Here is a 23,386-nt window from a genome sequence, read left to right as displayed (position 1 = left end):
TTTATGTTTATCCTCAACAATCTCTCCTCCACTTTCCTCTCAGTTATTACAAAATCATCCAGCTCACTGCCAATGTTTACTTTACCTACGTCATTCTCCGGGCGCCTCCGTAGCCAGGTGGGAAGGAGCAGCGGTGCGTAGCACACGCTTCTTGATTAGACCGGGGTTCGAGCCCGTCACCACCAAATACGGAAGATGCGGAAAGGTCAGGAAATGACCACCGCATCTCCCGGAGCAATATGGCCTTAGTTGCTAATGCTCCTAAAAACCAAATAACAAACAAACAAACAAACAAACGTCATTCTCCTTCCTGAATAACTCCTCATGCATGAATGTAGATGCAAAATACTCGTTTAGATTGTTAGCCACCTGAGCAGGATCCTCAACTGTTGAACCATCAATATCCAGTGGACCAATCTGATTCATCCCTTTCCTTCTTGAGTTTAAATATGTAAAGAACTCTTTTCTGTTTTTCTTTGCATCCTTTGCCAAGGATTTTTCGTAGTCTGCCTTTGCCTGCCTAATCTCCTTTGTGACTTGGTTACAGACCAACTTATATCTATCATAGGCTTCCATGTCACCTATTAATTTGTATGTATCCCATGCATTTTTCTTCTCTGCCACATGTCTCATTAGTTCATCTGACACCCATTTAGGCCTAAACCTTGAACAATATTTCTTAGTTGGTATGTAAAGCCTGGTAGCCTCCAAGATTAGTTCCTTGAATGCTTCCCATTTTGAGTTTGCTGTTGGTAACATCATCAGTTGGTCCCACTGTATAGAATTTAAATACTGTCTCAGACCATCATAGTCGCCTTTACGAAAACAAAAACCCTTCCCTTTACCTCTGATGGTAGTTACCTCCTTGAGTAAATCCCACTTCAACACACTGTGATCACTGCCACCTAGTGGTTCATTTATCTGCAGATTCTTAATGCATGAAGAATCACTACTGATAATCAGATCAAGAGTATTGCTCCCTCTTGTTGCCTCACGAACGTGCTGATGTAGAAAACAATCATCCAATAAATCCACAAAAGCCTTGCTAATGTGCGAGTGACCAACCCACAAATTCCAGTCAATATCTGGGAAATTAAAATCCCCCATTATAAGACTCTGATTTACTGGCCCACTCTATTTCCCTGTACAATATCTTATTATACTCATCAGAGTCATTAGGCCTATAGCACACTCCTACTCTCAATTTTGATTTCCCTATGCATATGTCACACCAAACTGACTCGACACTGCCCTGTCCATCGATGTTGACTGGCTTCACTTCCTTGGACTTTATGTGTTTCTTAACTAATAGCATAACCCCTCCTCCCCTCCTGTCCTCTCTATCCTTTCTATACACATTGTATTCCCCAAATTCCAGTTCCGCATTACTTATATCTGTGTGACACCACGTCTCTGATATCCCAACAATATCTGCCTTTGATGTTTTGAGCAATACCTCAAATTCATCAAATTTATTTACCAAACTCCTAGCATTGGTGTACACGCAGGTATACATGCACCTGTTTCTATTCTTAGCTACCCTAACACAACCCATGTGTTTACTTGTACCGCAATGACCCCCAGCAGTCTCTGAAATATCCTGCATCTTGTTTTTCAGGCTTCTGCTCATTTCAATAGAAGCAGTGCAAGAATCACTTCCACCTCTGCCAGTGGCTACTGTTAATCTATTAGTCCTTGTATCCCCCCCAACTAGCAGTTTTCCGACCCACCTAACACTGCCTCGACAGCATCAGCAAAAATTCTTGCACCCTTTCTATTTAAGTGTATCCCATCCCTGTAGAAGCAATCTCTCCTGTTAACAAGTACAGTCCAGGCTGAAAAAAATTCTACCCCTTGAGCCTTGCACAATCCCTCCAGGGCCAAATTGATCGACAAGGCTCTCATCATATACTCCCTCCTATCGTGTCTGGGCAGAATTGCAGACACTTTCAAATTCAACCCTAATTCACGGCTTTTTTTCAACAGTGACCTGTACTTGCTAAGTAATTCCGCCGGTCTCCTACTCTTAATATCATTAATGCCAACGTGTACAACTATATCACCCTTTGTGCCCTTAAAAGATGATATCCGCTCTACAACGTCATCAACCTTTGCCCCTGGCAGACATACCCTGGTCCTATTCCACCTATCCTTTTTACAAAGCATGTTCCCCGTTTCCCTGACAATAGAGTCACCAACAACTACTAGTTCCTGTGGGACCAGCGCATTCTGCCTAGGGGGCTGCCTCTGTGTTGCCTGATGACCAAGTGCAAGCTCTGGCGTTGATGTGGGCAGCTGAGAGCTTGATGGGCCCCTCAATTTATTTCCTTCGAGGGCATCCACCCTGTCCTTCAAGCTCTCATAAAGGCCCATAACAACGCTGAGTTGTCGCCTGATTTCCTTGCACTCCTTACATCGTGAACACACAAAGACATCCCCCTTGGCAGTATCATGTCCCGTACCCGACTGCTCCGCAAACATCAAGCAAACAGTGCATTTTAAAAGACTGTGATTCCGAGGGCAACTGCCCCCCTCAGTTCTCCCCTGAACCACAGCACTCCCATTAGCCTTTTGCTCTGCTGCTCTGGTCAGAGTCATGATTCCGATTTAATTCAATAAAATTTCAAAACAAAAATTAAATCCTTAAGATATATCCCAAAATATGTTATATATTTTTTTTCGGTATCTAGTGTTTTCTACGAGTTCCCTTTATACAACTTCCGTATCAAATGTACCACTATAGTTATGTATTAATTATTTGTTACGATTAAGTCGTTATATATATAGAGAGTTAAAAATACAATTTAATTGACAATAAAGTTTATCAAGATTAATAGATTTACTGATTAATTGACAATATTATATTATGCACTATACTACACTAAGCTTATGCTATCGTGTAAAAATGGCGGGAATTCTCGAACGGTACTTCTACGGACTCGTAAGTATTGATTAGCTTCCAAATCTCGCTATCTCAATTTAGAATAAACTATGGATCCTGACTAGGTCTATAATCTACTTATAGAAGATAATTTGATATAACAATTGGTTAATAAATCGACTAAATTTGGTTACAAAAAAAAAAAGACCTCTCGTTCAATTTGTAGCAAGTGGATTTGATACCGTTACCGATACTAAGTAATACCCACGAAATCTCTGTCTAAGTTAAATTTTAAACTAAGTATCGTAACTAGGAATATAAAGCTACTCTAGAAAATAAGTTTATATGACAATTTAAGCTAATAAATCAGAAAATAAATCAGGAAAACTTCTCTGTTTCAAGAGCTTCCAGGAGCTGCGTCCGCGCAGGCTAACCTCGCCTGTGCGGACGCAGTTATGATGGTTCTGAACAGTTCTGAATTATATAGTGGATTGTTGCTCTGTATTACTGTAATTGTGATCTTTTAAGGTATGCTGGAACTCCAAAGGAGCTCATCCTTCAACTTGGTAATGAGTATTTGATAAGAAGTTTAATGAACAGAATGTTAAGCAATTAGAAATCCTCGGTTTAAAAATGTTTCCCATAGGCAGGGTGAAATATTTATAAATTCTGAAATAGTACTTAAAAATGGTCTTTAACTTATGTATGGGTATCTTTTCATTTTTATTTGTGTAGTTAATATTTCATACCCTTAGGTCATTTTTCCCTTCTAAGAAATTTTCCCGTGTAAGAAGTTCTAAACCTTGGGTCCCTTGGAAAACTTATCTGGGTTCTACTGTATGTGAAAAGTAAAATGGCCAAATAACAAGATAGTATCTACTATACCATATTTCTGAATGGTTGATATTTCTTATAACATAAATATGCTCTCAAAACTACACTATCCGAAAATATATATTTTTACTTTTATGGTACATGTTTTGTCATTTTATTTATTATTGATTTTTAAAGTTGATATTAAGTAAAATAAAACACAAAATTGCTACATATATATATATATATATATATATATATTAGAAAAGTGCAGTAGAATTTATTTATAAAAATAATGATTTTTTTTAAAGTAATTTTCAGTGATATTCATTAGAACAAAATTTCAGCACAACAAAATGATTTTGGTACCCCTGAGCAATTTGTAACAGGATTTTACTTGTAGCATAAACATTATTACTAAAAAAAAAAAAAAAAAAAATATATATATATATATATATATATATATATCCTTGTGCAAAAATAAGTATTAAAATTTATCAAGTTAAATTTCCTTACATTTCATTTTTATGATACCAAAATTTCATAAGTGACCATCTGCATTTAGATTTATCACTAGTAATAAATTAATACATTCTTCACTTCCAGGTAAACAATCAAAAAAATTCCTTAAGCCATGTATAGGCTGTTTTGCTTATTATGTACCAGCTGTTAATTTGCTTGGATTTAATTTTAGGGATTTTTTGCAGAGATCCTTCCCCCCCACTGTATTTTCATGACTTTTATTATATCTATTCAAAATTTATACAGTGTGTCTCAAAAATATTGGTACAAACGTTTAGGGGAGGTAGGTAACATCTAAAGGAATGTGAATCGCATAGGAACCCATAACCGGAAACGTCACAGGAAAGTAGTAGCAAAGGCACAAGAAGCAGAAATGACACAAGACAGTAATTAGTGGCAAACATTTATTTGACATAGTATTAACAATGGAGTACGAGATGGATGCATTTCATGATGTTACAACTAGTGCTCGAAGGTTCCACCATGAGACGCGAAGGTTCCACCACGAGACGTGACACCGACGCAGCATGGATTGGCGGACATAGTCAAACACACCTGGAGTTTCTTTGACAGTAGCAGCAGTGCAGACGAGTCTCGCCACGAGATCCATTTCTGTCTCCACAGGCGATTCATACACATATCCTGAAAAAGGCCTCTGAGGTTCGGAAAATTCATATTTTAGCATTAAATCAAATGCTATAAAAACCGCTGATTACAATAAGTCTGCTGTGGCCGAACATTTTTGGGAGAAGCAGCATCAAATTTCCCCAGAGGATGCGGTTATCGTGGATCGAGCGCATGGGTTCTGGAACCGTAAATGGCTCGAGAGCCTACGAATCTGTTCATCCGACCACAATATTATGAATAGGGACAGAGGTATGCGTATGCATCCTCTGTTTGAAACTATCATCCTAAGTACGGATGAACGGTTCTGCTTAACACGTTCCCGAGCTATTTCCGCTTCCAGTTCAGACCATGCGCCGACTGCACCACGTGTATAGGTACCGTGCGCCTGTTATATATGGACGTGCTGCAGGAAGTTTTGTTACTGCTGAGGAAGGAAGCCGATGCTTCCGAAAGCTCCAGAGACTTTTATTGTTTTTATCGCTTTTAATCCGGTTTATTTTAGTGTATTTTATCTTAAGGATTTTATCACAGTTTTAATGTTTTTACATGTATATAATTTAATTTAATATAATAGCAGTTTTTGTAAATAGTTATTTTATTTTATTTTAATATGTAAATATTTTAGTTACAGTAAATACTTATTCTTATGGTTGGTGTGTGAGCTGATTTAATGCTAAAATATGATTCATACACAATAGATTTGAGGGCCCCCCCACAGAAAGAAATCAAGGCTTGATAAATCAGGTTAGCGTGGAGGCCAGGCAACGGGTCCACCATGGCCAATCCATTGACGCCCAAAACGCCTGTTCAAATGGTCACGAACACACGTTCCATAATGGGCAGGCAACCTGTCATGTTGAAACCAAATGTTGCATCTCACATTTGCTGGAACACCGTCGAGTAACCCTGGTAGAACTTGTTCAAGAAAGATCCGATATTTAGCGGAGTTCATGCAGGATGGTAACAGGTATGCCGACTAAGCAGTCACCGACCATACCTGCCCACAAATTTATTGCGAAGCGATGTTGTGCCACATGGGGGTACACACCGTGTGGGTTGTTGTGAGCCCACACATGAGCATTGTGCTGATTGAATAAGCCTTCCCGAGTGAAATAAGCCTCATCCATGAACAAAACATAGACTGGAAAATTCAAGTCTTGAACACTTTCTTGGAGAAACCACTGCGCAAAAGCCACACGTGCAGGATGATTTTGGGGGAGCAGTAACTGAACCCTTTGGAGATGAAAGGGGTGTAAGAAATCGTCGTGCCAGACACGCTGAACACTGCAACGAGACACTCCTAAGGCAGAGGCAACGGCACGTGTGCTGGTATTAGGATTATTCTGGATGGCATTCAACACACTTCCTTCCAGGGTGGGAGTTCGCATCGAACGTGGTCTGCCTGCACTACTCCTATTACCTCTAAATGACCCATAATTGCACAAATTTTGATGCACACGCGCAAACAAACGGTGGTCCGGTACTTGTCTGTTTGGGAAGCGTTCTCCATAAATTCATTGATCGGCTCATCCATTGCCCTCTGCTAATCCATACACTAGGTGCATGTCTGCCAGCTCACAGTTCGTATATCGATGCATGCTCTTCGTGTGATGTCTACTGCTTGAATGAGTAAACCAGAAATTTTCCCTCTCGCGAACTGATGAACAGCGCTGTCTACCGACTTACGGTGACATTTCCAGTTATGGGTTCCTATGCAATTCACATTCCTTTAGATGTTACCTACCTCCCCAAAACGTTTTGTACCAATATCTGGTTTTAAAACTTCTCTAATCAACTTTTTTGTGTCAATGAGAAAGTTGTTTCCTATTATATGTTTAAGTCTTAAAACATAGATTTATTTTCAAGTCCCCTCTCAAACCTGATTTATCACGGGGCAAAAAAGTGCTTCCTCACTTTAATGCCAAGCATGTTTTTTTATATCAGCAAATCTACTTTTAAGGATTAATCATCACAAGTGTGCTGTTACATCTTATAGCAAATGATTTTTTTTATTGTACAGATAATTATAGTTCATAAATATATTCAGTAGTTAAGTAGTTTGGGGTAGTAGTAACTAGGAATGATCAGTCAAGTACACATAAATAATGTGTAGGTGATTACCACTTATAGCAATTGAAAGTTTGCTGGCCAGTAAACATAGAAAGTCTCCATTTTCTGTAAAATTGTATGCATTTCTTTGCTGATAACCATGAAATGACATCATATTTGGCCATTTTAAATTGTAATTAAGAAATTGTTAATAGATAATTTCAATTAACTGTGCGTGCATCTCCATCACTAGTGCTCTTCGTAGTGGTCTTCAGAAATATATGCATTGTATATTCTAGTTTAAAAAATGAGAAACTGTTTTACATATTTGCATTATTAAAAAAAAATATTAGGAAGAAATTATTATTTTATATTTTTATATAGTCCATTGGAAACAGACAGTAATGGTTTTGCATTGTGGTAAGATATACTGTTTACATCTGCCATAATGTACCTTCGGAATGGGATTTCCCAACAGCATCAATGATGTGAGTTAGTGTATAGATGCTCAGAAAACTTTTGATGGTTTACACATGTGTTTAAGTAGAAAGGCTTAATTTTATCTAAACGGATACCTAACTATTCCAGATTATGGACTGCCAAGTGATAGAGCTATTTTAAAATGTATAGTGTGTGTTCTGTTTCACATCAGAATATAGTTGACTCTTTTTCCTTCGTGGGAAACAAAATGCATAGGCTTATTTGTAGTCAATAATATTATTAGTTTCTTGCTGAAAGTTGGTGAAAAAGGTTGCTGAATCCTGTAAAATGGAGAAACTGTGAACTGCAGACTTAGTAGTGAAAATGTTAAAAGAATTCTTTAGTGACATTATATCTGAGAGTTTGTCTATTAATATCTCTGGACCCATCCTCTGACTTTTCCCCATTTGAGGTTTGAAACAAAATGCATACTCAAACATAATCCAGTCAGCTCTTTGGCAAGTCTCCTTAGACATGGTTTTGGCAGTTTGGCAAAATGGCATTTATATCGCATATCTTCTATAATTGTACATTGTATTGTTATCAAGGAAATTAAATACAGAGTACAGTTAATAATGAAAACTACTAAAGCTCTAAATGAGTTTTGACTTTTTTCTCTAATGAATTGTAACTTTTTTGATTGCCTTTTATTGTTTGTCTGTGGCAATTGATATAAAAGAAAATAAAAGGTTTGTGAGATTACCATATGATTGTTTAAATATAAAATTCAAATTTTATAAATTATTTCTATATTTTATGTGGAAATTTAATGGGCGTATTTTATTTTCAGCACTTTCAACTTCAGAAGCTCTACAGTGGTTAGAAACACATGGAATTGCTATGCTTCCTGCTGATAATTCCACTATTGTTGCTTCAGCTCTGGAGGGAGGCCAGACTATTTCACTAACAGGTTTGTATATGTGTAAGCATGCACACACACACATGCTCTCTCTCTCTCTCTCTCTCTCTCTCTCTCTCTCTCTCTCTCTCTCTCTCTCTCTCTCTCTCTCTCTCTCTCTCTCTCTCTCTCTCTCTCTCCTGTTAGGAGTATTCATATGCTATGTTTCTTTTTTAAATAAATAAATAAAATGGAATTATTCTTCCCAGTACAGTAGTAGGTTAGCACTATATGTTATAATGCTTTGGAGATTGTATCATTTACATCATTGATTATTATAAATAAACTAAAGCTAATGATCCACTGTTTTGCTGCAGTAGCTTGGATCATTAAGTGTTTCATGATTGTGCCATTTTTACCACTGTTTCCCCCCCCCCCCACCAACTCACCAGAACTAAGTATTCATGTAATGGTATCAGCCAGTCATTCACCTTTTTTCCAAGTTAAGCTGATGCCTAAGAACTGATGAAAACTGTAAATTACTATGGAATTAAATCAGCCTTTTTTTATTTGAGTTAAAGAATATGGTAGTCAGTTATGTTTCAGCAGTAGATATATCTTGAAATATATAACATACCTCAAAATTTCCCAGGGACTCGTTGTATAAAAAATAATATAACATACAAACTATTGTCAATTGTTCCCCCCCCCCCCCCCCGTACTGATACACAGCTGGGCTGTTGAAAGTCATTGAAGCAGAGTTGTGAAAAGCACTTAATAATATACTTAACAACAGCACTGGCACAACCATTTGAGATATTAAACCAAAAGTTTTCTCTCTATGTTTGAAGCAAAAAATTACAGAGTGAAGCACATATATGTATGTTTGACATTGTCACCTGAAGGTGAAAACAGCTGCAACTCTCCTGATTTGCAGTGGAGACAGACCCTATCTTTTGTTAATTTGACCCACTTCTCTGTCTCACTGTTGTAATATAGTTGCTGTCAGAGTTACCCTCGTCTTTTTACAGAAACCCAGTTTTTCTCCATCTTTTTCTTTTCCATAAAAGTAGTAAAACTAGTTAAAATTGTAATTTTTTAAAAATATTTTGTGAATTTCTGGTTATATTTATTAATGAATTGCACATCAGGTGTGCTAGTGTACATTGCAAAATAGAAACGTGGGTTCTTCTAGTATTGTTTCTCTGTATGCGTGATCATTTCTAGAACTTGTGTGGTGCAAAGGTAATTGTCTTTCAGTAAGATGAAAAGATATGACATAATTTCAGAAGACATATATACAAGATTTTCCATTGTAAAATCTAAAAAAGTAGTGTTTTCCCTTGTGCACTGTATATAGATGTGATTTTGAAATTTCAAGCAATGAATAATGCGATGTAATCAGGCATTTGTAAACAAATAAGCATAAGAACAGTGTGCAGTGCATAGAAAGAAATGCAAAAATAGACATAGTATTTCATAGTGATGATAATGTTCTTGTTTATACTCCAGCATGACCACCAGGTCAGTGGAGTTTACAGTAAATCAATCAATCGATACAAACATTAATCATATTTAGCATCACAGCCTTTGAACACCGGTCGACTCAGAGCGTGTGCTACTGCACTCACGCTCCTGACCACTCGGCTGCATCAGGCCTTATGGCATACATGTTGAATGTTTATTTGCATATTGTGTCACAGAATGTAATTTTCCTCTGAGTTACGATGATCGTGCAGGTTCAGAGATATCTCTTCTGATAGTGAAATAGCAAAAAAATACAGTTGTGGAAGAACAAAAACAATGAACATTCTTGGTGAAATTGCACAGATAAGACAAAAAGGGGTATAGATGGCTCTGAAAAATGGGACATTTTTAATTGCTACAGATGGCGTAAAGTGATTCCAAGCTATATCTCATTGTATTTTATATTTATTATTATTACTGGTCATTGTAATGACCAGTAATAATAAAAAAAAAAAAAAAAAAAAAAAAAAATCAGCTTGCTCTTGGTGCCAGTATTGTAAGGCGAGTTTACAGGCTACATTGGGCATTTTCTGAACAATCTGAAAGCATGTGGGATTCCTTAAAAAAAAAAAAACTGCTTGGCACTTAGTATTTGTAATGCACCTGTTGTGGTAGACTCAAAAGCTGGAAAAGCAAGTGTGTTGAGAGAGGAGATTAAGCACTTGGTTGTAATAAGCTATCCTTATCATCTTATTAATTCGTGTGCTGAAAAGGGAGCTGCCTACCTTCCTGTGAAAGTGGATGCATATTTGGTGAACATTTACTACTATCTAGAAATAAATGCCAAAAGGAAAGTTAGATTTAAACAATTTCAGCATGCATGCCACTGCACTGAAGGAAAAGAAAGATTTCGAAGTTTGTGTGTGTGTACACATGGCTGTCTTTGGCTAAATGTGTAACTAGACTGGTGAAACAGTGGCAACCAAAAACAAGTCTATTTAAAAAAGAGGTTTAGAAAAGTCATATGCGTACATTTCAGAGTTAATAAATTGAAACGTACACAAAGCAAAAAGTACTTGTAGGCACCGCTGACTAATATCCAAATCCACCTACTTCTTGATCCAAAAGAAGTTTTGAAAGAAAACAAATTAATGAACTCCCCAAGAAAAAGTACTTCTGAATTGTAAACTTCTTCTGGTGAAAGCAATCTTAAACAAGCCAAGCAAGCTGATGATTCTGTTATCTTCACTTGTGTAGACAGTCTTTTCACATTCCTCTGTTCTAGCTCGAATAAAGCAATTGGCTCGTTTCTTTTAAATGCCAATATGTTATGCCAGTTGAAAATCCAAAACTAGCTCTTTAGTCCAGTGTACCTTGAGGCCATTACTCCTAGATATATTGAAGAATGTTATATGCAGAATTATTGTACAATGCTGAATTTTGGAAGTTGATTGCTATAATAGACTAAACCAGAAGGGTGATTCTGACTTTAGTTGTAAGCATTTATACTGCCAAGGTCATGGAGAGTCTAAAACAAGAAGAGATGATGATGTTCTTTTGTTCAGTGAGAAAGTACTTTATTGTTGCATGTGACAACATGGTGCACACATTCTGGTTGAAAAATCATTTTGGCAGTGCATCATTTTCAAATCTGAAATTTTTTTGTTGGCAAGTTTATAGTACTTCTTGGTATCATTAAAATGAAGAAATATGTGAAGCAATAGATACTTTGCAGCATAAATTCTGTCAGTTTCAATGTGAGAGAGCCTACCAGACAGTACTGCGAAAGAAGAAAGAATTGATGTACAGCAAGTCTTGGTTGGAAAAAAATAAGTGCATAAGGAAGCTTGAAATAAAACAGATTATCCTAAATCATGCTTGCCATTTTTAACAGTTCCTCATAATAAAGCAATATGTGAGAGAATATTCAGTTTAACCAGGTAAGAAAAATAAAAACTAAATTCAAATCTCTTTCTGAATATTTTTGAAATACATTGCCAAGAGTATTTTCAAAGTGAAGTTTTGAAAATACTCTTGGCAGCCAAATCTAAAGAGCAGGCCATTGTTATGAAAAAAACTTTGACTCGTGTCATTTCTGAGGAGGGCAAAGTCTGCAACGGTTTATTTCCCGAAGCAATCAAGATCTGCTGATGTCTAATGGAAGATCCAAACAGAAAGCCACAGACAGAAAAATCCTGAGTAAGCTAATGTTTGAATGCATACTGTACTGATAAACAGTTCTGTGTCTATAGTTTAATATAAAATGCATATGTTGTCAGTGAATTTTAATTTCCAGTGCAGTGTGGGCTTTGCAAAAACTTCCTGCTTATGATTGATTACCTCATCCCCAGATTTTTGACTCAGAAGTTGGCATCTACGTGAAAAGAATGCTCACAGGCTCAAGTATCAGTTTCAGTACCATTTTTAAGCACGGCTTAAAAATGGTACGGAAACTGAGAATCCTAATCTGTCCAGCCTAATATTATTATGTTTGTAAAAAGATTCATTTTGATTCCTCAAACAATTCAGCACCATTTTTGCAAACTATGGTGGTATAATCAAAATAATTTGGCTGTTTTTTTACACTGATATTACCTTAATATTAATAGTTTTTGTTATGCATAGACAGAGCCTCCGTAGCCAGGTGGGCAGGAGCAGCAGTGCGTAGCACACTCTTCTTGATTAGACCGGGGTTCGAGCCCATGATCCACCAAATACGGAGGATGCGGAAAGGTCAGGGAATGACCACTGCATATTCCCGGAGCAATATGGCCTTAGTTGCTAATGCTGCTAAAAACCAAATAACAACAACATATGCATAGACAATAATGGAGTATAGGCATATTATAATCTTGACTTTGATTCTTTATCTTATCTGTGTATGTTATTAACAGAATCAAAGATAAATCTGTCTCATTATTTCATAGAGAACAAATATCTGCTATGCTTTTTTTTTTTTTTTTTTTTTGTCTCTGTAGCTTTAATGAAATATTCTTGAAAGATATCACTTGAATTTGTTTAATATTAATATTATTGTATTTACACCTTCACAGAAGCTGGGAAACTAGCTTTAAGTTGGGTAAAAGAACAGCAGAATATGGGAAATTCTGCAACAATAGTAACAACTGCACAAAATAATGCTGGTGGCACAACTCTGCATAGCATCCCAAATTCACCAAATCAGGTATGCTATTATTATACTGGTTTTCTTATTTTATTATTAGATATGCATGTCTATAATATATTCAGAAAGTTCCCAGAACTATTATTACTATTTTTTTTTGCAAAAATGAGTGATTTTTACATACTTTTAAACAACAATGTTTTCTTTAAAGTAGTCCTCCGCCCAACAGACAGAAAGGATCAATCCTTTAACATCACTGGATCTTCACACATTAACTTTGGAACAGTTGTCTCATATTCCTACAATGAGAACATTTATTTTACTTCTGAACCATATAGAAAAAGAGCATACAGACCCAACAGTCTATAATTTCTGTTCCATAGCAGCTTCCTTTAGTTTATGAATATAAATAAAATCTCACCTTTCTGCTAGGAAGTTAGAACATGTAATTATAGTGGATTCCATCATTGCATGTGTTTACTTTGTATCGTATCTTAATTTTTTTTTTTAACTTGTGTTAATAATTGCGGATCTTCTATTTTATACAATTCTAGTAATCTTTCTTTCTGGTCACATTTCATAACAGAGAATTGTCTAGAAGATCAATATGGGATGCAATATTCATGTTTTATGCCACAAGAAATATTCCTAGACCATCAAGGTCATCTTTCCTCATAGTCCCACATGCTCAGTTCCCCAGATGGTAAAAGACCTCAAAAAGTATGCCTATTATTTATTATTTTTTTAAATTTGCACCAGCATTATTAAAGGAACCTCAAAAATTCTAAGTGCTGGGCCCACTATTGTGTAAAAACAATCCTCCTGCAGACTATGACACCTCATCCTTCCAACTTCACTGTTGGGAAAACACATTCAGATAGTAGGCATTCTCTATACCCAAATGTGTCCATAAAGCTGGAAGAACATGTAGCATGACTTGTCAGGCTCAGTATGGCTTGCTCTGTGCCAATCAATGATGCACATTTGTTTTTTGTTCTCAAAAGGCTGAAACCCTTCTGTGAAAATTCATGCCAGGCAGCTGTCTGCATGTTACAAAAGCACAAGTTTTCTGTGGTCATTCACAGGTCCAGACTCTGATTCTCTTTGGTGTCATGGTGAGATGAGGTAACCAGCCATCTGACAGAAGCTGAAGGTGCATTCAGCTCCTATCAGTCAGTAATTTACACCTCCCTAGTCATTTCTTGGGATTAGCACTACATTTGGACTTAGATTTCTTTCAGCGTGTTAATTGTTGACTTGGGAATGTTTATGGGAATAGGAATTCCTGAGCAATAGCTTGCACAGGTAGCTTTCCCACATGACACCCAGCTATCACTCCACTTCAAAAATTAATTCCAAGCTAATTGTGGATCACCTTTATAAAGGCCAAAATATTAACTCACTTCGTTACACACACACACACACACACACACACACAATTTCTGGTAATGGAGGGATCTCCGATGACTCTTGGGAGGATAGAGTATGTTTAAATGCTCATTCGTTAAAATGTAAAGATAGTAGCTTTTACCAGCTACTATCTTTACATTTTAACGTTGTCACTCCTCACAATGTCCTGCACATGCTCAACATTTGCACTGGTTATCAAAGTTCGGGAACAATGATTTTGTAGATCATCACTGACACTTTCACGACCATCACAGAAACATTGAAATTACTTCCAATTGTTCACATTTTATCAAATCCTAACTATAAAAGCGTAAATATTTCAGATGACTATGTTTTTAACAGCATACAAAGTGCCAACCATCACTTTGTGTATTTAAACTTGAAATGTGACTACCAGCCACCTATCAAGTTCTAAACATATCAGAACTTTTGTACTGTTTCCAAATAAGTTTATTGAACATGATGTGTTTCCTGTTGTCCTGTCTCTGGGAAATTTATGATATAGTTCCTAGTACTTTTTGAATATACTTTGTAATCATGATAATTGTAATATAAATTGAAGTGTAATGTATTTGTAAAATATATAAATTATTACTTCACTTATTTGTTTTCAAGTTTTTCATTTCATAAACAAACCTGCATTAAAACATGCAATACAGACATAATACACCAATGCCTTATGACCTGAGTTAGCCTGGTCCAAACCCAATCCATGCATAACCACCTGATTGACAGCTTGCAGTAAGTATAGCACATTGCCATCTCACCTGATTCATATTTATTTTGTTATTGGGAGTTTGATATTGCATAATATTAAAAAGGTTATGATGATAATTTAAAAGCTAATATTAAATTGCCCACCTTTACTTATTTTAACCTGTTCATGAGTACTTATATGTATATATATTTTTCCAAGATTGTTTCAAAGTACATTAAAAACATTCCAGTAAGTGCTGCCATCTCTCATCTGTGTTTCTAAGTATATAGACACAGTTTATAATGGGTAGCAATGAAAATAGATTTTAAAATCATAGGAGGAAATTGCACCTGCATCTGTTAGCATAGTGTATATTTGATGACTTATGTCCAAAGCAATAATAATTTATAACAGTTAGTAGTAATTTAGAACAGTAAGTAAGTAAATAAGTAATACTTTTCTACGATTGAATTAATTTTAAATATGGGGAAAACACTAATTAAACCACATAAATTGTTATCAAATGAATTTTATTGTGTAAAAAATATTACCATTAATTAAGTTAAACTTACATGCAGTAGAACCATTTGATAATTGGAACGTTAGTTTTTTTTTAAGTTCATTTCAAATAATATGGCCATTTATGTATGAATTTTCTTGAAATCTTTGACTAAGTGGTGCTTATATATATATATAAATAATGTGTGGTTTGTAATTTATAAATAAAGTGTCTGTGAAAATGGAAATGAAAAATACACAAAGTGCCTGAACTAAGAGAAGTTTAAGGGATAGTAGAAACTGGAAGTGAAGTAGTGGTGAAAAAGTGAAAGAATTTGAAAAACCTAGTACAAAAATGAACTGGGACTGAGGAAGCAAACAATATACAAAAATAATTTTATACAAATAAATAAATAACACTGTATTCAGATATGGGAGGGCAATTTTAGCAAGAGGTTGAATCAAGGGATAAGTAAATATGCAAAATCTGAATTTTTTTTTTTTTTTTTTTATGAAAACCCCAAACACGAAAGGTATCAAAACCTATAGTACTTAGTACCGTGCATGGGTTGAAGGAGAAGTATACAGTAAATGAAAAGATGATACATAACCAGGAATTTCATCAGGGGACTACTCCTGACCATGTATCAGGCACTGCTTATCCAAACTTGTCTATAGTATTAGAAAAAGGATGGGAGCAAATATGTGGCCTTTATCTTAATACTAACAGACAAGGTAGTGCCTATGCAATGTAAAAATTAAGTTAATAATATAATTTTTAAATTTAATACAAATTTACAAAAGTCTAATGTGAAATATAAATGTTTGTACCATGCAGAAGGGGTAAAAAGTAATTAAATTAACATGGTTAAAAAATGTAAAAATTTAAATATACAGCAGAGAAATTTGATCAAAAAGTGTGGACAAGCAAAAATGGTACAGGGAATGGTAAAATTCATGGGGTGGGGAAGAGGAGAAAAAAGATGGCCAAAAGAAGACAAAAATAGCAATAGGATGCAGGATAGTCAGAGCATTCATATCACCCTCATATTACACTAATAGTTTTATGAACAGGGAAAAAAATAGAAAAAGACCGTATAAAGATAAAAAGTATAGAAAAAGTCATTAAAAATACTGAACTTACTGGGTGTGTAAGGCCCAGCCTTATAGAAAGGGTTCTGGTATAAGCAAGCATTAGTAAAAATGGGTGTTAGACATATAAATTTTGTTATTTTCCTTTTTCTGCTTATTTTGCTTCTTAACAGTTTAATATTACTACTATATATATATATAATATCTGTATTTCCAAAAGTGATTGTAGACACAATTTATAATAAATAGCAGCATGAAAATTGCAAGGAAAGCACATCTTTCAGCCACTGTTGTTCGATTTTGGCCTGCAAAAGCCTACCATGACTGCAACTGCAACAGTCTGGGAACTTTATTGCCACCTCTTATTTGTTGAACTAGTTAAATATGATGACTAATGCTTAAAAGAAAAACTATTAATCTTATTTAACAATATTCTTAAATCTCAGCAGATCTTAAAGAAATGTAAAACAAGAAGTAATAAACATCTGTAAAAAAGGAACCAAAAATAAACTGAGGTCAAGCTCATAAAAGCAGAAGAGGTTGATATGAAGTACAGTCAGAAACTAAAAAATTAGTGATGAATTAATTAAAATTAATTAATGAGTTTGAAAATAAATGGAAGTGGAATGTTGTCCTTCAAACTTCCTCCAAAAGATGGTGAGTACAGAGGCTGATAGGCTGCAAGCAACAAACAGTTTTGTTAGTGGTGTTAATGTTTTTGTCACAGTTTTGCAATAGAGCAATGAACAAATATCAAATTTTGCTTTAAACTGGGAAAATCTGCAACAGAAATATTAAAAACTGTTTATGATGATGAAACAGTAAGTTGTACCAGTGTGTTTAAATAGTATAAGTAGTTCAAAGACAGACAGACATCAGGATGTTCACAATGACCTGAAAAATGAGCATCCATCAACCTCTTGAAATGAGCACAGAGTTATAAAAGTGTGAGTAATTGTGGCAAGAGATCATTTGATCCTCAGAATGATGGCTTATGAGTTGGATATGAATAAGCAGATGAGTCATCAAGTTCTACATGAAGATTTGGGGTGGGGAAAAGAAAGATCTCTACAAAATTTTTACTGCACAGCCTCATGAATGAGCGGAAGCAAATGCTCGACACCCAGAGACGAAATGTAGTAGTAGTAGTAGTGGCATGTGATGCAAGAAAGCAAATGTATGAGCTTATGCAGCATCAGCCAAAAAAAAAAAAAAAAAATCACACCATTCCCTCCAAATGCCTGTTCAGTTCCTCCTTAAATTTATTCAACCTATCAACTTCCACAACGACAGATGGAAGTTTGTTCCAGCAATTAACCACCCACTGGCTAAAGGCAAATTTCCGCACATCTATTCTACATCTGTCTTTTCTTAATTTGAATTTATGCCCCATAGATTCGTAATCTGAACAAGTGGAAGGATCCCATCAGAATTCAGCGTGCTCAACCCATTCAAGGCCTTATATACCTCAATCAGATCACCGCACAGGTGCCTAGTCTCCAGCCACTGCAATTTGCAGAACTTAAGCCTCTCTTGGTAAGAGGATCCCTTCATTCCCCTCACCAATCTTGTTGCCCTTCTCTGTACACGCTCAAGTAAATCTACATCCTTCCTAAAATAAAGCCTCCAGACCTGTACGCAGCACTCAAGCCGTGGCCTGACCATTGCCTTATACAGAGGGATAATCACCTCCTTTTCCCTGCTAGCAAAATTCTTATATATCATTGACAAAACCCCATGACCTGCCCTGGCAGCCTGTCTGCATAGCTCAGAAAACTTCATATCTGCCTGCACAATTACTCCCAGGTCTTTTTCATTTAAGTTGGTACGTTTCTCTGGGGTTACTTCAGAGAATGCAGTGAACTTCAAAATCATCACTAAGGCCCAAATTTTCATTTACAGATGTCCAGGATCAAGATGATGCTGGTTATGATTTTCAACAAACATTGTGATTCGTGAGTAATTTGTACAGATCAACCATCCAAGGTGAAAACTGCCCCTCAAATGAAAGAGATTTCAGGATATTGACATAAAGACAAAGTAACTGTCGAACTAAACATCACCTCTTTGGATGCCTTCACTACACTCTTATCAGAAACTTTTAGAATGTAATAAGTGCATTCAGGCAGGTGGTGATTACTTTGAATAAAAATAAAATCATTTTTGAGCTTCACAGTGTTCCCCTTATTGCTGCCACACCTTATATATTATCTATAATTGGACTTTTTCTATTTCTCAGTATTTTAAACACTTTTAGATCTTCTACAGTTATTTCTTTTATATTTCTGGTATTTTATTAGTTCCATACTAATATTATCACCTTCATGGTGTTCTTCATTTCATAATAATCTGTCAATATTTTATCCAATCTTCTTTTGAGATTAAGTTTATTCTTAGATGAGCTTTTTATTTTGATTCGAGCTTTTCAAATAATTTGAAGACCCTTCTTTTAGGATCCAGTAATGTCATGTTACGGTGATTTAACATGTTTATTCTAGTCTTCTCTACAAATTTTTTTGAAAGTGTTCTAATGTCTACTTTTTTTTTTTTTTTTTTTTAAAGTTCTCTAACTTTTTATGATTTTTGAAAGTGCATTTTTTGTATTCTGTATAATCATTCTTGTTCTATATGGCGAGATCCAGTCTTCCTTACATTTTGAGGGTACAGCTCTAAAACAGTGTTTTCAGGCCAGCCGCTAGTTAGTACACTGGACCGAACCTATTGGTAACACTTTCTTTGAGAAAGAGAAAACTTGGTTTTCTCTTTCTTTCGTTCTCGGCGTTACTTTTCTTCCAAACAGCTGTTCACTCTATACAAATCGCAAATCTGCCCTACTATGGAATATTGTTCCAACATCTGAGGCGGTGCCCCCAAAATCTCTCTCAGGCTTCTAGATTCCATTCAGAAGAGGGCAGTTAGGTTAATTAATGACTCCTCTCTAACAGAGTCTCTCCACTCGCTGTCTCATAGACGTACTGTTTCTGCTGCATGCCTTTTCTACAGGTACTTTCATGGCCACTGTTTTGTCTGAATTGGGTTCTATAATTCCTGCTCTCTCTTTCAAAACAGTTTGAACACGTGCCGCCACTAGCCAACATCCATTTACTGTCCAGCTTCAAACTCACAGAACCAATTTTTCATCTTACTCGTTTATTCATTCAACTGCCGTTTTCTGGAACAACAGTCTTTCATACTTATTTTCTGACAGTTACAGTCTACAGAAGTTCAAGTCTAATGTCAACAAATATCTTCTTTCATCTTCTCAACCTCCAACCCAAGCAAGGTACTAAGTACTATAGGTTCTAATACCTCTCGTGTTTGGGGTTTTCATTAAAAAAAAAATAAAATATTGTTACCCCCCCCCCCTCTATTGTTGTGTCAATAAGCAGGTTCGGATCACCTGTCCAGGTTCTAAGCCATTTTCTATTTTCTCTATTACTTTTAAATCCCAGGCATTCTTTGACTACATCTAGTATGACAGCTTTAATATTTTTGTAATCAGTTTTTATATTGTTTATGATTGATTGATTTTTATCTTTTTGCCTATTTTTATATAGATTTATCATACTTCCTTCTATAAAAGCTGTATTTATTTTGAGTTCATTATCTTTTTTTCTTTTAATTATATATGTAATTTTCACAAATCCAAACCTGCTCTCTACTATCCTATAATGATATCTGTTTCACTTTTCTTAATTATTCTTGAGTTTCTGATCTTATTTTTAAGATTCTGAGAGATGATGATATAATCAATTATTGATTTATTAAGAGATTACGCTTACTTCTCATGTGAACTTGTTGATATTCTTATGTATGAAAAAAAAAATAATAATAAAATAAATAAATAAATAAATGCATTTTAAACGGGCGCCTCCGTAGCCAGGTGGGAAGGAGCAGTAGTGCATAGCACACGCTTCTTGATTAGACCAGGGTTAGAGCCCATCACCACCAAATACGGAGGATGCGGAAAGGTCGGGGAATGACCACCGCATATCCCGGAGCAATATGGCCTTAGTTGCTAATGCTCCTAAAAACCAAATAACAAACAAACAGCATTTTAAACATTTTTAAACATAATGTTTAAAAATTTTTAAACATAATGTTGTGTTGTTGACTTCTGTTCTACAGTATACCTCTGTAATATGTAGTTTTTTTTTATTAGTCCATAAAAGCTATATGTATTTCTACTTATAGATTGAATTGTCTCCTTTTGCATGTAATCCATTTGAGAAAGACATCACCAGATTAACATCCTTTTTCAAACACCCAGTTTGTTTTTTTCTGATATTAACATATATGAGATGATATTTGATTCTTTTGCTGGGTATTTTAATGTATATGAAGAGATTGAAAGATACATACTGAAAAGTTTCTGGCCTACCATATAGAAATAATGAAGCAATCTAGAAATTAATCAGCTTTTTTTTTCAACGTTGTCATTTCTAAAGATGATCAATTAATCTTCTTTTTCAGAATTTCTTACATTGAACTCACTGTCTTGATCCTATAACTATTCTTCAACTGTATGATTGGAACTTTATACTTTACCTGTCTAACACAGTGTGTTTAGTGTATTTTTAGTTGAGTACCTGAGCATCTCTACCTGCTAAGATGGTTGAAAAACAGGAGACTGTTGTAATTATGAACATTGAAATCACAAAGCAAAGTGATCTGGATAGTGTGAAAGTTGGAAAATGATTTGCAGAGAGAGAGAGAGAGAGAGAGAGAGAATAACAGTTGATAAAGATGAGAATCAAACCAGAAAGGTCCCTGAGATGATAACTTTAGTTATCCATTGTCAGCAATGTCTACTTGCACCTTAGTGTGTGTGTGTTGAAAACCAGCATAAAATTAGTAAAATCCTATTATTGAGTTATTCTCAGAGCAAGGTAGTGGAGTTTTCTGCTGGGAAGAACAGAGTTTTGTTTTCTGTTCTGCTAAACAAATGAATCTTAAGAATCCAAGAAATTTATAGGTACAATAGATCAGTACTCTTGATAAGCTTATATCCAAGCTAGAATGTTATGGTGTTAGTAACTGTGTGTCAGAAAATACAAGACAACCTGTATCTTTGAGATCGTTGTTATTATTTATTTTATTTATTTTTTTTTTTTTTTTTAGTTTTTGTAGCTACGACATAAGTTCTAGCCAATATGATCTTTGATATTGGTGATCAAATAGAAAGCTATATGAGAAGTGGAAATTATTTTGAATGAGATAAGGACCACAGAGTTATATATCTGGCTTTTCTGGAGATAGAGTAGTAACAATTTTAGGATTCATTAAACTAGCAGTTGTCAGAAAGGTATGAATGTTTTTACCAAGCAGTGCTAGCTTGCTGCATTTGTGAATGATGTTTCATTTATAATGTCAATAAGTGACTTCACTTTAGCTTTTTAGTAAAGTAATGATTAGTTTTTTATGTAACTTTTTTTTTTTAATCTTAGTGCATTTATCAAAATTTTTGATTGCATTTGGTTTTTATATGACAAAATGGTGTAACATTTTAAAAACTTCAGTGTTGATTACTTTCTGATTAATATTTGATTTTTGTGATATTTCTTTCAGAAAGTGATAACTATAGTAGCTGAACAGTCCCATTTGCCGTCCATTATTACCACTTCCCAGTCAGCACCAATCGTGGTGGTTAATCAGAATGCACAAACATTAGGTATTATTTAAAAAAAAAAATTATTTGAAGAGAATTCCTTTTTAAAAAAAGTTTTAAAAATTTAAAGATAGAATGTATGAAGGGTGATCATTTAATTTGCAAACTGGTACAAGATCTTATCTTAATTGTCATCATCTGAATCTTCTGTAAATTTCTCCTTCTTGAAATACTCTCCCTTGAACTTCACACACTTTTGCCACATCATACCCACACATTAAATGTTTTTTGGCAAGCCATTTTTTGAAAGACTGTGAAGTGCTTCCGTTGTGGCTCTGCAAGAATTATTGTGTCAGGAGGAAAAAAGCTTGCCTTTCAGAGCTTTCTTCAGATGTGGAAACGAAGAAATCACAAAGGCTAAGTTCAGTGAATAAGGGGATGTGGCAGAACCTCAGCACCTATGGCACTGATCACTGCCTGCACAATATTAGCTGTATGGGGCCTGGCATTGTCTTGATAGAGAAGTCATTTCACTCTGGAAGGTTCAGTCACACTGGAATATGATAGAGAATTTCTGTCCACTAGTTTACTCTTTCTTTTCTTTTTTCTTTCATTCTTCATTCTTCTATTTCATGGGGATGCCTCCTCTCTCTCATCCCCATTCTTCTTTACTCTATCTCTGTCCTATTCTTCTGTTTCTGGGGGTTGCCTTCTTCTTCTTTCATCCCCTTTCTTTCCGTCTGCTTTCCTTCCTTCTTTCCTACTCCCATACTTCTCCCTCTAAATTCCTTTTCCTTTCCTTGAATACCTTTGGGCGCCCAGGCTCGCCTGATAGTCTCAACTAGAAAGTGGTCCCTGGTGCACCTCCACATGGCCAAGGTTGGGAGTCAGGGTGTCCCCTGGCTGCGAAATTGCTAGGTCTCAATCACTCAATATAACAACACATATACTTATACAGCTACATACATATACTTACTGGCCTTATGCCTTTTCAGATGCTACAGCAGCATATAGGAGAACCCTGGAGACTGCAATTAAAACAAACACACCTTGCCACTGGATATGTCTCGGTAGGATGGCCAATATGGCCATCCTACCAAGACACTCATTACCATACGCTTCATTCATCCCTTTAACTGTTTACAATGCATTTAAGCCCCATCTGACACAATGAAAAATCACATATCACCGTTCAATTTGATACTTGCTTCAAAACAATCATGACACAGCTAAAAAAAAAAAAAAAAAAAAAAAAACTCGTTTCACGCAACACTAGCTCA

The 23,386-nt window shown here is 35.5% G+C and overlaps 1 protein-coding gene across 5 annotated transcripts in view; it reads left to right on the top strand.

Moving 5' to 3' along the window:
* Positions 1–23,386, top strand: part of LOC150091757 (uncharacterized) — a 144,778-nt gene that overhangs the window by 103,020 nt on the left and 18,372 nt on the right. For all 5 annotated transcript variants that reach the window (XM_090385585.1, XM_090385582.1, XM_090385581.1 and 2 more), the window contains 3 exons: positions 8,163–8,282; positions 12,731–12,861; positions 22,067–22,169. In XM_090385585.1, coding sequence (XP_090241711.1) covers positions 8,163–8,282; positions 12,731–12,861; positions 22,067–22,169 — 354 coding nt within the window. The remainder of the gene's footprint in view (positions 1–8,162; positions 8,283–12,730; positions 12,862–22,066; positions 22,170–23,386) is intronic.

The sequence above is a fragment of the Mastigoproctus giganteus genome, chromosome 1 (assembly GCF_048544385.1).
Source record: "Mastigoproctus giganteus isolate SK-2022 chromosome 1, ASM4854438v1, whole genome shotgun sequence".
Taxonomy (NCBI): Eukaryota; Metazoa; Arthropoda; class Arachnida; order Uropygi; family Thelyphonidae; genus Mastigoproctus; species Mastigoproctus giganteus.
This window is presented reverse-complemented; position numbering and strand designations above follow the sequence as displayed.